At 39.4% G+C, this 15,459-nt stretch overlaps 1 protein-coding gene across 4 annotated transcripts in view; it reads right to left on the bottom strand.

The window, feature by feature from the left end:
* plppr2b (phospholipid phosphatase related 2b) overlaps window positions 1–12,311 on the bottom strand; it is a 177,060-nt gene extending 164,749 nt beyond the window's left edge. For 2 of the 4 annotated variants that reach the window (XM_072463182.1, XM_072463181.1), the window contains exons 1-2: window positions 11,782–12,311; window positions 9,581–9,691 (exon numbers count right to left, since the gene is read on the bottom strand). In XM_072463182.1, the coding sequence (XP_072319283.1) occupies window positions 9,581–9,691 (111 nt within the window). In that variant the 5' untranslated portion in view covers window positions 11,782–12,311. The remainder of the gene's footprint in view (window positions 1–9,580; window positions 9,692–11,781) is intronic. The other 2 variants (XM_072463183.1, XM_072463184.1) reach the window with 2 other exon arrangements.
* Between the last annotated feature and the right edge of the window lie 3,148 nt (window positions 12,312–15,459).

Raw genomic sequence — 15,459 nt, 5'->3', positions numbered from 1 at the left:
TGAATGGTGTCACTTTTCTGTCTAGTGCACTGCTCAGTAATGCACAGTTCTATAAATAGGCCAAGGATATCAAGCAGCCTCCATGTTTGCTTCCTTGCACATGAGCCTCGTATGTGGGCGTATGCGTGTATCAGTTTAGCTTCTGTGGGCACGGGGGGAACTCTGACATTGGTTGAACAGTCCTCGCCATCATCCAGAGCTCTCCTCTGCTTGCTTTGCCGAGCTGTAGGCCTGTGCAGAAGGCTTGAGGGAGCGAGGGAGGTGTGGAAACAGTGGGCGGATAAAGCAAGGGAATTTTACCGACGCGAACAACCACCAGCATCAAAGTTTAAACCAACATTTGGAGACAAGTGCTGAGAATCTGTGCCTGTCAGTTTGATTGTGCTTAACTGCAGCAGCAGCATTAAAATGTAAGTGTGGATTCATGTCCTCATTGTCAACATGAATAACTTTGCCTGCAAAAGAAGGCTCAGGAGACAGAGTTAGTGACAAGCGCTTAAACGCGTTGTCACGATGCTAAAATAGCTTTCGCTACAACTTAACAGCTTGATACTTAAAACTCATTTTTATACCACAATGATAATAAATAAATGATCAACAGAATGTCATTTTGAACTTAAATAAAAGCAGTTTCTTTTATATTACCATGTGGTTTTAGATTCTAAATTCAATAATGGGGGAAATTGGAGGCAAAAGTGAACTGGAATATTTTATGATTTCAATAGAAAAAAATATATGTATTTTTTTATATATGAAAAATTACTGGTTTTGGCAGATTAAAAGAGGCAAATGGACAGGAGCAAGGACAGAAGTTATAATTGAAAGTCGTTTTTATTGTTGATCACAAGGGCTTTTCTACCTTCAAGACACTCAAAGCCCTTTACATCAAGGAGCCCCTCACCCATTCACTCACTCACTCACACACACACACACACACACACACACGGCAGGTTAAGTGTCTTGCCCAAGGACACAAATACATGCATGTACAGCGAGGAAAATAAGTATGTGACGTTCTCCCATTTAGAAATTATGGAGGGATCTGATTTTTTCATCATAGGTGCATTTCTACTGTGAGAGGCAGAAATCCCATCATATGATTTTGAAATAATGTATTTGTATGTTTTTGCTGCAAATAAGTATTTGGCTCTCACAGACCTGTTCGTGGGAGAACTTCGCAAAATTGCAAGGTGTTAAACTTATTTCTGGCATTTCCTCACAAGTTAATAGCACATTTCCTGCACTATCGCCAAATACATTTGATCTAATATTCATAAAGGTCAAATCTGCTTCCAGTTGATAGCTGCAAATTAAAAAAGAGCACATGCGGCACGGGTCACCTTGGATTATTCATTTGCATAGAACATTTTTGGGAAATTGGAGCGAGCATGTACAGTGGGTCCATCTGATGAGCTGGAGCTGTATGAGGGTGACACGGGGTCAAAAAGGTGGTCATCCTCCTGTCATCTTTATAGGGGCCTCCTCACATGCAAGAAACCACACAGAAAAAAAGCTGCTGCACAAAGAAAGAAACCTGCAGAGGCATTGTGTGTCCTTTTACATTTAGATGACATGCCATTTAGTACAAGGTATTTGGCCTTGTTACTTATAATAAAGATACTGTGCCAAAGCCTTAGAGCCAATCAAAGGGTATTTTTGAGCTTGAGCTAGACACTTGGAATGAAAAGTAGAATGAAATTGCAAATGAAATCTTGAAATCTTAAACTCTTTATGGAAATGGGCATGAATGGAAACTAAAACACACAGAGTATACGTAATAATGTTGTGTGTCTCCAAGGCTTTAAGTATTATAGTGATGTTATGCGGGATAATGCAGTGTGAGCAGATGGCCCAAAAGTCAAGTGACATGTTTTCAGAGTGCTAGAATGAGTGCATGAGCTGGTGATGTGATGGAAACTCCCTGTGGGGCAAATTGTTATTCTATGTCTGCAGCTTCTATGTCTGCTGTGGAGGTGGTGGATTTGAATTTGAAACAGGTCATGTAATACGTAATAATGGTCAAAGTGGTAATGGACAAAGTGATGAAACTGTGACTGTTACTTAATATTGAGCTGTATCTCGAACCAAGAATACGTAACATTGCACTGGGAATTTACAATATGTAGCTCGTCAAAGGCCATTGAATGTTTTTTTATAAGCGGCAAAATATTATATATATTTTTTTAATTGGATAGGGTTAGTTGTGTTTTACTTAATCTATTCGAGTAACATCCAAGTTTCAGTAAGGAAGACGTGTAAACTTCTACTCCTGCTCCTCATTTCAAACGTTGACAGCTGTAACTAGTAAAGCCGACTTTGTACATTCAGCATCATGTAAAGAACAGTTTCTTTGGCTTTTTTACATCTTACAGTAGTAGAACATACCAATGCAGTTACATTTATTTCACAAATCATAATACCATTATTAATTAATTCCTTTACAGTAAATACGTCTCATATTTTATTTGACTAAAACGTTCCTCTTTGAAACATTTTATGGCCAGGTCATTTAGGAGCAGAAATAAAACCCACAGTCCTTAGCTACACGGCCCGTGGAGAAAAGATGCTGAGGAAGAATAGCAACTTGAGCACAAACCTCTAGTTCCTCATATTTCTCTGTCAACAATACTCAGTATTTGAGTTCACCTGTTGTCTGTTCATATCTGTTTATATGTGCCTTTCTCCCACTTTCATTACTGTTTCAGATGACTGACCTCAACCCAGCACCATGTGATGCATATTTGTTTTAATGTTGTGCGCAACAATTCTTTATTAAAGTTAAAATGATTCCCTACATTATAGTTTCCTTCTCTATCGCTAAACAGTATTAAACAGTTTAGGATCAAAAGGGTGAGAGGACATACAATTGACCCAGAAAATAAAGTCAAGATAATTGGATAAAATGTTATGCAAGGTTATATTTAAAGCGGTTGTAACGTTATTAGAATATTAGCTGTGGTCTTTTCAAATTACACTAACAATGATTAAATCTACTGTCATTTAATTTACATTGGCAAAACATTTCAAACTAATCCAGACTCAACAAAAGGATATAAGAAGATCAGCCACCGAATAAATGGCTTAGACTGCCACCTGTTGTTAATGCATAGTACTGCAACTCACTAAAGAAGAACCAAATTAGATTAGATGAATCCACTATATTCTATCTACTCTTGGCAGAACAGACCGTTTCAATTAAGTATGGCTCCAACAACTGCCCGCGGACTAAGAGAGGTGTAGAGATCCGGTAATAAGACAGTGATCTATCCGTCAATGAACTAGTACAAATGGGAAATAAAATGATCAGAGCCATAGACAGGAGGGATGAGGCTAACTGAGGATATCTGAGGGAGGAAACAGGGTGATATCAGGAGAGAAGGTGCATCAGACGAAGTAACAAGGCAACAGAGCATGATCAAAGACATGATTCTTCTCACGGGCTCCTACACACATGCCCCTCCCTCACTCCCGCTGGCTCACACTATCTGTGTGGATCTGATCACCATCTCGCATCTCGCAATCACAAATTCATAAGTATATCTCTCAGTCACCCGGAAGCCCACACGCTGCCTCCTTGCCTCATTTACTTTCCCATTGTTCATTCATTTTTCTGACAGTTTCTATATTTGCTCTTGCTACTAACATTTAATTCAGTCTTATCAATGTGAGAGCACATTCTTTTCAATGGACAACTTTAGTATTACTGATTGCTGCAAGAAACGGGTACATTAGGTAAAATGTGAAATATAACTAAATGGATGATTGGTTTTGACATGTTTTTCAGCAGTTTGAAGTTCTAGTTACAGTATGTTGAGGTTATGGTAAAGGTATATTCTTTAATACAGTGTTTTCCTAACCACGGGTGCGTTGGCATAAGAGGGGAACAAAGAAAATTGAATAGTATTTGACCAAAAACTTAGCTCTTTAAGAATGTTCTAGTGGATTTTGACGTATCACTATCATTAAAATAAGACTGTATGATAATATATACTATTACAGTTGCCTATAGTATACGAGTTAGGGGGTAATTGAGTTGGAATGTAAGACAAAGCTTAGCGGGTAAACAGAGAAGGACATGAACCACTGCTTTAATGTCCCAATTAGAGGGAGGGCGGTGTTGACAAAATTAATATCTCACAATTTTCTTTGAGAATCCTGATAGTCAACCTTTTTCATTTTCATACTAATGTTACATTTTGCATATCTTCATAACAACATTAACATTAAAGTTTCTATATATTGCCCACCTCAAATCCCAGAAGGGAAATTCATCCTGTGCATTTGACCCATCTGCAGATCTAGGTTTGGTCATGGCTCAATAATTGTCTATAGTGCATGTTTTAGGTTGATGGAGGAACCCATTTAGACACAGGGAGAACAAGCTGTCTCCACATGGAAATGCCCTGGCCTGGAATCAAACGTGGGTCTTTTTTTGCTTTGAGGTCAACGTTATTGAAAAACATAATCCTCTAGGTATGTAAATGATCAAGAATATGTTATGTACACTTTACATCACAGTGAGTCATTTTTCATATGCAGAAAAAAGTGCGCCTAATCATCTCTCCTGCTCTGAAATTCAGTGAAGTCATTAAGTCATTAACGGTGCAATTATGGCCAATTAAATATACCATTATGATTCATATACCACAAAAACGATTTTTAAAAGCACGTCAACCCACGCACAAAAGTCTGTTCCCTCATGAACCTGCCACATACAATGTGCAATGCAGGTCACATAACATTTTTTTGTCAGCAGCAGCTTTAACAGGAGACAAACCAGCAGCTAACTAGTTCGAACATCCTATAGAGTGAGAACTCTCCGACAGGCAGGTGCTATTCACAGTCCCAACAAAATAATGAGTGTGACATCGGGTAGAAAATGAACTGCTATTGTGGGTTATTGTGTGTGTGCTGAAAGTATTATTAGGGGTGTATAGTATTAGTGTGTTCTGCAGAGGATTAAATCAAAATGGATTTTCACATACAATAGATGGCTCTGTAATAGGAAGATGAAATATGCTAATGAAGTTTAAGTGCGGGAGGAGAGGGAGACGTTTACTTGATGTCATTAGCTGTATATTACAATGTAGCTTAGAGGCTAGAGATGTGGAGAGATATAATATCCATAGATACATTAACAATGCAATTTAGGAAGATAGAAGATGGAGATGATATACATTTAACTGAGGGTGAAATCTAATGCAGGGTTAGGGAGTAAATGAACAGTAAGAGCAAATGAAAAGAATGGGAGAACTACATCACATGATTTATAATGATCTCCAAGTGTTTTGAGCAATCCAGGAAAGGCTATGAAAAAATTAGCTAAATGTAGTATCTATAATAAGTACCTCTTACATAAATTGTTTTGGACAAAAGAGCAATTATCAAACCTGTGTCAAAAGACAAATCAGGCATTGCAAACCCGTGTCATGTTTGTGAACAATAGTGTGGGAGTGTTATCCAAAATGTCTTGGACTTGGTTCAAGTATATTTCTGTCTTCCAGCCAACATGTTCTCTGAAGATTACACAGCCTGATAAAGTGTTGCCAAAAGGAATATGTTCTTGATGTTGCCCAAAATCTTCTGAGGATATGGAGCACACAGAGGAGGACACATTTAGGATGCTTCTGTTCATTATCCAGGTTGTGAATTGTGATGCTTCACTTGAGTATCGCTGAAGCCAGAGGCAGCACATCCTGTCGACACTCAAGCTAACTGTTTCCTGATGTTCACGCACTTGGCAGCGCTACAAAGAACCGGGAGCACATGATTAGTAAAACAGACCATCCAAAACAGGGGCATGGTGGGTAATTATGAGGAGACAGATGTCCTCAATCAAGGCAGGACCGGTGCAAAGCCAGAAGACTGACAGTTTGCAGAAGCCCCAACACTGTTCTAGTTAAGCCACACTAAGAGAAGGTGAAAACAGTTTTAAAGACACCAGCTCAGAACATACGCTCAGTTAATAAAGGCATGTATGTGTTGTGGTTTATGATTGCACTGCTTTGCAGATTGTTTCCTGTTCTAGATGCCATTTTTGGGGACTTCTTCCCTTCCAAAAGACTTGTCACCTTTGTTTTCTTCACTTGACAACTTTGGATTGGTTGTTTCTTGAATGTGATGATGTCATACTCTCACATGTGGAACAAGAGTTGATTTTCATAATTAATAAAAAGGAAAATTTGTCTTAGAGATTAAGCCCATGATACTATATTAGGTTCATGATGATACTACTGTAAATATACCACACCAAAAATGTGCACATTAACCAAATATATGTTTACTTTCCGACATTTACCCATTGAACATTTTAGGCCTATAGAATACAATGTTGTGATATGAATAAGGAATGTAAATACAACCGCTATAGTATTACTAACAGCACTACTACTCCTGGGCTTAAGCGCTCTAAATACAAGTTTACTTTACTTTGTATCTCTGATTTGGAACAGATCTTCGCAGTGTGCCGGCTTGGCCTAGATCAAGTCCACTCTCCTCCCACCAGTGTCTCGAGCAAGTCACAAATCTGTTGTACCAAAATTACTTTTTAAAGAGACTGCTTTGATGCCATGCCTGCGATGGGCCTCAGACCAGTCTCCAGTGAGGCGCAGCAGCTGCAGCAGCGAGAGCCACAGACACATAGAAGACGGAGCAACGTTTGAGTGTGCTGTTTTGCACATGGTGAGTTTCATTACAAGGCAATGATTGGAGGCAGTTTCAGAAATTTCACAGAGGAAATTTGCTGAGAGGGGGTGAAAAATCGAGAGGCAGTGGAACTAACCTGGTAATGCAGAAAATCAATGTGTGTCAAGGCTGAGAGATAGAAAGATGCTGATATGGGAGCAACCGAGGAAAGCAATGTTTTTTTCTTGATGTAGAAGTTGAAATGACAAGAAAAAGTCACTAACAACTCATTGAAAAGCATGGCACAACAACTTAGGAGGAGCACGAACAAAACTGGGCATTCAAAGTGAAAAGAGAGGCTAATGAGATGCTCATAACAACAGAGAAGTGAGTGCCCTGCAGGGGGAGCCATGCATCGGCGAGCAGCTTCACTACAAACATAACACAAACACAATTGCCCTTTATTTAACTGCAGCATGAAGTCATTGAGGTACAAGCGACGGAAGGGCAATCAAAGCAAAAGAAAGAAAAGGCGCTAATTATTGTGATAAAATGTAAGGTCACAACTCAAAGATATGAGCATGCTGGAGCCGGCTGCAGACTTTCAAAAGCAGGCTGGAATGAGAAATAAGGAAAGTGGAGCGTTAATGAAGAGGGGATGATTTTTTTTTTTAGGTTAGTTATGGGGAGATTCACGGTGCAAAAGATGTAATTACTCAAGAGGAATGGGTGCTGAAGAATGATGAGGAGGATCTGACTGGGCTGGAGGCAGTCAAAGAGAATCCCGGACGAAGGGGAAGAAGACTGCTGACGTAGTTAAGACTTTAAACACTAGACCCGCGCACAGGGGAGTAGAAAAGACCCAACTGATTTGTTATAACAGCACTCATGGAGATGCTGAGAATGGGAAAATAGCAACAAGTAAAAGCATTCAAGTCAATGGGGATTTTCAGAGCTGTCTGTGCCATAAGTGATGCTGGTAGTGGTCACTAGAGAATACTCATGTTATATAATAAAAACAGTACAATAACCTACACTTCTGTCGCTGTTTCTACATGCACATAAGTTTGCTCCAAAAACACCTCTTTTGTTTTCCTCACAGTCCGCTACACATTTTCTCCTGCAATAACTGAACTTTTGACTCCCCACAATTAACTTCTCTCGCAGATTTGAACACAACAAAATTCACCAGGCTTAATATTTAATAAGTGCACCGCAGGCAAAATCACACTACTTTCCATTTTAGGTTGAATACAAAGGCAGATGTATTTTAGTGCTCATTCAGCTGGAGTGTACAGTGAGCTTAGAGGCGCTGCAGGCTTGGATAGTTTGCAGTTGCATGGTTTAATTGGGTTTCCGTCCTTAATTAGGCCAATTAATTTAAAAATACAGCTGAAGCCGTGAGTACTCCACCAGGTCATTTAGGGATTACAAGGAAGGGCGAAGGCGTGAAGGATCAGCAATGAGAAGCTTAGAAGCAAAGAGGTTACGCGCAAAAACGTTCTTTGTGTGTGCAGACCCATCCATTCTCCAACAGATCAGTTGTTATCAGTTCAGCGGCTCATGAACTGTTTGGGTAATTAGCCATTAGTGACACTTAAATCAAATCAGTCACTTCTTTAGGGAATCAGTGGATTGAAAACAGACGCACACGCTAATTTACACAATTTCCCAAATGACACCCTTTGTTGCTAATCTGCCTTGAGAAGCAATGTGCAGCCATACATAGGAACAAGTGATGTGAAATGAGACACAGAGGAGGGCTTTGAGCTGCACAGGACTGGAAAATGTGCTTTCATTTGTCCATCAAAGTACCATGTGGCTTCAGCATGTTCGAGGCTCCTCACACATACCAAGTGCAGGATTTCAAACACTACACATGTTGACTTTTAGACTTTTAAACTGTTCATTTTAGTTAATCAATCTTTTGGTAATAAAAACATGGTTTAAGTACGTATGGCAGGTTTCAACGATTTACTGATGTTGACTTAAATCTTTATTTGGTGTGTTTGAACCTGTTTTATACTTATTTGTGGAGAAAACATTGAAAAAGCGGAAGAAAATAACAGGAAGTGACACCACACTAGCGGCACTCAAGTTTGTGCTGAATTTTTAGAAAAAAACAACTTTTTAGACATTCTAAATATTTATGTAACAAAATAAAGGTCTCATATGTTTTTATTTGCCAAATAAAAAGTGCTGGGTAATTTCCTAGTGTGATGTCATCAATTACAAACAAGGAGTGAAATTATAAACCTAAAAAATGAGCTATTCTGGGTTAATATTTGTAGTATTTTTAGCAAAATTCAAAATATATTTATCTTAACTGCATTTTAGTTCAATTTTCCGTCCGACCTGTCCTAGGCACTTTAATATATCTACCATTTGCTTTGGCTTGTTTTCAGTAACACGCTATCGGGCCATTTTATGCAATTCTCTTCTTAATATTCAAACGCTCACTGTGTTTTCACTTAGGGCTATTTATGCAAATGAAAACACTGATTTATAATGTAATGCAGTGGTTCAAACTCTTCAAACCAGGGCAAGTACCACAAAAGAAAATATTTGCCCTTAGAGCACCACCAGATCAACACATAATAAACAGGACTATTCTAGGTCTAAACTAAAACTAAATAAGGTCTAAAATGGGACTATAAAAGGATTAACCCAAAGGAGGAGAAAGTGTAGATTAAATGACTCTAAATCGAACAAATGTTTGAACCGCATAGGAATGATGTATTATACTCAGAGTAAACAGTATCTAATCAAACTCAACTGTTTTAATAGAGAAATATGGCCTTCCTGTGCAAAGAAATAAAGAAATTACCAGACTCAGGGGATGTAAATGTCATCAGTGAGAGTACGGTTCGGATAAGGTCAGGCATAAAACAAGAGTAATTCCTTCCATTAATCTCAGACACAAACAGGCAGATGGATAATAGAGAATAATGAGTACCTCGACAAAGAGGAAGCAGGGCACGATGTAGGTGCTGGTCTTTATCAGACCGTTGTCTCCAGGAGGGATCCTTACTGGCCTTCTCTGCATCGACATTCGGTTTTCCATCATCTGAGGGTCAAAGGGCATTGTGAGACAGTGTCCAGAACATTCTTTAGTGTGAATGCTGCAGTTTAACAGATAAGGTTAAGGCTATAGGTGAAGTTATAGTGTGTGTTTAGTCATTAATCGACCAATTATGATTCATTAGCAAGGACCATGCAACCACAGGATATGCAAAAAACAAGCATTTTTTTCTAGTAGCAAGATAAGGTTATTATTAGATTTCATTTGTAGAGTCGATCTTGTTTTTGACTATCCATCCAGCTTTTTCCTCCTGATATTCCACCTATAAATCATCTTACTGCAGATACCTATTTGGATGCAAATGTATACATCCAGACTGGGACCTTACATCAGAAGTATGAAGGCGTGTCTCTCCGGGTTTATGTAAAAATAGTTATTGTCTATCGAATGCATCAGTAAAATGTGTTTTTAATGCTTAGGTTCATCAGGAAGCTTGAGAGCTTTTGATGGCCTCTGTGCTCTTTGCTGTCGTTTGAATACAGCAACAGACAGTCCTTTTATCTCGTTTCATCAGAACAAAATATGCAAACTCTCACCCACACAGTACAAATGCACACACAAACCACACATCTCCGCGATGAACCGGAAATGTGGATACACCAATGCAATGGGCAATCTGGAAGGAGCGACTGAGGTAGCAGGTAGAAATGAGGCTGAAAGGAGGAGAAGCAGAGTGGAAACAGAGGAGCCGTGATCAAAAACAAAAGACTGACAGATAGAGAGATAAGAGAGAGACACAGCCACGATGCAGACGCTTGGAAAGTCTGCAGAAGTGACGAGGGAGGAGTGAACTGAGCACATTCGGCACTGGAGGAGATGGAGAAAAAAGCATATGCAGTACAGGAAGCACAGGAGCAAGGTGGGGGGGAAAGAGAACTTTGAAGACTGGAGGGCTTTGGAAATGTCTTTGGGGCATTGATTGGCAAAGTCGTGAGTTCAAATTAAGATTTTCATTTTAATTATGCTTTATTAAACTAGAAAAAAACATTATTTGCTAAATTACATACCTCTAATTGGCAACAAATTATCTGATTTGATTGGCAAGTACAAGAATTAATAACCACTGCGGGTCAGAGGAAAAAATGTCCTCTTGGGTTAAAATAACACAGGTTTATAATTGTAAAATGTTACTGTATAAAACGGAAGCATTAAATATCTTGATAGCATTGTGGTTTCATCCTTTTAATTCAGAATGTACTTGAATGCACAATTCTACTGTTGCCTTTGGAAATAGTCCTAACCATAATACATACAATTCACTATTATTGCAGAACACAATGAAGCGACGTGGGATTAAGGGATTAGAAAGCACACGTTGTCAAACATCCCAAGGTGTGCTCACAGTGTCAATAAACATCCACTGCACTGTTCTGGTAGTACTGTGTGTTCCTGTTACATATTTATCACAGTTCACTATTTATGGATTCATGTGATGTATTTTCAAAAGGCACACATAGAGGACACTGTAGGCTTAGATATGGCTGGCAGAGGCTAAGGTGGATAGAAGTCATTCATGCAGTTTTACTTTGCTTTCTTTCAGTGTGTTGTATTCGATGGTGATTTATTTCATATTTGGCATGACTCTCTAACCCTTCAGTTTGGTCTGTTTTGTGGCATAAAAGTCTGCCATAGAGACGCGTGTGATGTGAGTCTGTATTTTCCCGTCCCTGCGCTTACAGAGGCTGGAGGCTGCTGTGACAGATTTTCTCTTGTGTTGCTGTCTCTCTTGTTCACTATGATGTGCATCCTTAAGCCTCGCTTTGGCACCACAGTGACAAAAGAGCGCCTCACTGGCTCCCTGGAACCAATTCAGCCTACAGACTGGGCTCAGACACACACTTGTACTACACCAATATTCATCATTACACCAGTCATTACAGAACTCAGATGGTGCGCCAACAAGTGGTCGCACGTCTGATGTTCCAGTTCAAACAGTAGAGAAGAGAGAGAAGAACACAGGACTCCATCTGTGCTGCACCACAGGTTCACTAATATGGGTCATGATGATGTACATGCACTACCACATTTACGCTGAGGGAATGGGTTAAAAAAGCACTGCTCTGGAAACCTCTCACCTCTAATCTCTGGTGGTTCCACGGAGTTGCAGTCTCTAGGAAGATTCACTCTTGCAGAAAATGAACATTCTGCCTTGTGCTCTCAGCTGTGCTCCTCTGTCTGCTTCCTTCTGGTTTCTTTTGAAGAAAAGCGCTCCTCACTTGCGACGATTTGCTAGCGCAAAAGCCCTCTGTTCTATGTGTGAATAGAAAAGATAGAGCTTGTCCACTGTTAGGCTCCTGCCTCCAGCCAGCTCAGCCTATGTATGTCTGCACTTCATCAGTAGGTCGCTGAGCTAAATATAATGGTCTTCAGTGGCACTTCAGGGATAATTACTCAAGTGAAGAATCCACAGCGCAGAGAAAGAGGCTGCTTAGCGCAGTTACTGGTGGATACGAGGATAGCACAAGAGATGAGAAGAGAGAGAGGATGTGTGTGAGAGACGGAAAAGCAAGGAGGAGGAGAAAAGCGAGTGGGAAGAGAGAAAAAGAGAACAGTGGGATAGTCTGCATGTGTGTGTATGTGTGTCACATGATAACATGAATGGCACAAAGCACTTTGATACACAACATCATGTACAGCCCTGTATGGACACTGTAATGTACACTGTGGGTATGATACATACAGTTGACAGCCATTGAAATAACAATACAAAAAAAGAGAAATGTGTAAAATAACAGAAATTCTGCATTTTACATGTGTGTTGGCCTCAGAAAAATGTTGGTACATTTGAATATTTTAAGGAAATGATTCCATATGGCTCATAAAAAGCAGCAAATTATTTTGATCAAATGTAAGAGCGTTACGAAAGCTGGACCCAAATCTCTGGACTCTATGCCATGAAAGAACGTCCCTATACTTTTTTATATTTTTAATGGTATAGATAATATGGATCCAAGGTTCCTAGGGTGACTAGTTACACAAACTGAAACAAAGCATTTTTGCAAACTGCAATCCGCATGCTAATTTCCAGTAGAATAACCTGTATACTACTGACATTACAACCATGTCCCAGAAATAAAGACTTCAAATCAACACAATAATTAGACTCGCCTTTTTAGCAGCTTAGTCTTATTACAAATATCTGTAACTGTCTGGTTGGATTAACACGTAAACCAATTATTATGCTGTCAAGAAGCGTTTCAACTATTTTCTGTAAATGTGAAGTTTGTGTGTATCGCTGGCAGATAGATACTGCAAGAGCATATGAAAAACTGCAATGTATTTCCGGGGACTATTTCCTCCTCAGTGGGCTTCTTTATTCTTAGCATTATCTCACATTATACAACTGGGCAGTACTTTTCTTCTGATTTATGTCACTAAATATAAATGGTTCACCAAAAGCCAAGGTGAGATAGTATGACTGTACAGCAGAATGTAAAGAGAGCTTTCAAGTCAAGGACAAACATCACGTAACAAAGATAGAGCCGTTTGTGTGCGTTGAGCTAACAAGTACGCTTAGATGAAAGTACAAAGACACATGCATCAACCATACCTTCTGACTTGTCTCTTTCCAATGTAGCTTTTGACCTTTGCCATCCTGCTTTCAGTGCCTAAAGAATAAATATATTATCATTATTACCTCCTTATCTTTAGCCTTGGTGAAATACATACATGAGTTCATATTTGCAAACAGGCAGTCTAATAGAACATCCAGGATAGCCAATTGCCAAAAAGACATACACTTCTTATTGTGGTTGTCAGTATGGTATATATTTTTGTATAACTGCTTTAAAAATATTACAAATAGCTGGATGACAGTGTAAATGTCTGTTCATTTTGAGCATTGCAATATGTAACTTTTGAAGTGGAGGGCATGGAGGTGTCTCCATGGAGGTGTCAATGCTTTACCTGCAATATTCCACATTGTGCCATTAAACTTATCTCCATGGAGAAAAGCAGGTGACGCCACCAGGCCAAGTTACAGGTTAGATCTCTGGAGGAAAAGCGAGCCAAGTTACAGGTCAGATCTGTGGAGGAAAAGTGAGCCTGTACTCCGTAGGAATGCATCTTTTCATGTTATTCATTCACGTTAACCCTAGAGTGAGCTTATTCAGGTCATATCTCTCACATGGGTTATTTGACACTGAGTTAGTAATGGACTATGAACAACACAACAGCTTCATACAGTATAATGCACATTCACCAGGCTTGAAAGCAAACAAAGAGAAGTGCTACCTATGCATGAGTACACAGGTACAAAGCCAGGGTTACAGTCATTGTTGTCACAGAACGGTTACTACACTAACAAACACCTCTTTCATCAGGACAAAGGCAGTTAGCTGAATTGTTCACAAGTGTGATATGTTTGCACGGCTACCTCCGTCTCTACGGCCAATCTGACTTGAGAACCAGAAGTAGGCCGAGTCAGTGCATATGCTCATTTATACAGCACACAGTGGATCAAATCATCAAATCAAATCAATTTATTTTTGTAAGGCCCAAAATCACAACAACAGTTGCCTCTGAGGGCCACAGGGAGAAATGAATCAACAATGTCTGTGGTGGCGATGAAGTCAGACAATGTCTGTGGTGGCGAGGGACGATGTCCCAGGGTCCTCTGTCCTTAGACTCTCCTTCTCGGCCAGGAAAAACTACAAAAAAACCTCTTTGGGAAAAAAGCGTAGAAACCTGGAGGAGTTCCAGTGAAGGAGAGATCCGACTCTCACAGACGGACAGACGGACACAAGGAGACTGGAGCTGGACCCACTCTTCAGGCAGAAGAGGGACCGTCTGAGTCGAGCTGGACCCACTCTTCAGGGAGATGAGGGACCGTCTGAGTCGAGCTGGACCCACTCTTCAGGCAGAAGAGGGACCGTCTGAGTCGAGCTGGACCCACTCTTCGGGCAGAAGAGGGACCGTCTGAGTCGGATCACAGCCAAGGACATGCATTCAAACTGCCGTGCAAGGGAATTTGGACCATAAAGTATTAATCAGATGTTGTGCTTTTACTGATCGGCTCAAGACATTAATAGGCCTATACCCGTATTTTAAATAGTATATAAAATAACTAACTGACGACTATTTTATTAGAAATTAACTTTTTCTTTTTTAACATTTTGATTTTTATATGCCAGTCTTTGTTTAAATTTTTTTGACATGTGGTTTAGAGTCTGCAGTCCAATCATCAAATCAAATTATTTTAATAGTCGAAACCTCTGATTAATATTTGTAGCTCTAATTTGAAGTATAATTCCTCCCTTGCTTATTTGGATATATTGTATGTCTCTTAATAATCTAAGTAGTTGCTGTGTCCTCACCTCTGTAATGACGGTCTGATATCAACATGTGACACCCACGAAATCTGAAAATATAAACGTAAAACAACAAATGTATTAAAAACACACACATTTCAAAAAATACACATTTGCTTTGTTCAATTGTTGAAACAAATGGTTTTCAACTTCAAGATTTAAATAGTTAATCGCTATGGCAACAGTCTTAATTTTCTCAACACTTCACACATCTTTGACTTTGCCAGAAAGATGAATTCAGTGAGACACAGATGTTGTGAGCCAGGTTAAACCTCTGGACTGTTCCTTTCTCAAGAGCTGATCATACCAATTTTGTTTTTTTGAACAGTCTCTAAACCATCAGTCCAAAAATACTGAAATAAAGAAGAGTGAAGTAAAGAGACGCTCCAAAGATATAATAATAAATCAATATTTAAAGAGGCGTAATTAAGAGGGTAAGGTGAT

Source organism: Eucyclogobius newberryi, unplaced genomic scaffold (genome assembly GCF_026437365.1).
Source record: "Eucyclogobius newberryi isolate DKJ021-1_F unplaced genomic scaffold, fEucNew1.0.hap1 SCAF_4, whole genome shotgun sequence".
Lineage (NCBI taxonomy): Eukaryota > Metazoa > Chordata > Actinopteri > Gobiiformes > Gobiidae > Eucyclogobius > Eucyclogobius newberryi.
This window is presented reverse-complemented; position numbering and strand designations above follow the sequence as displayed.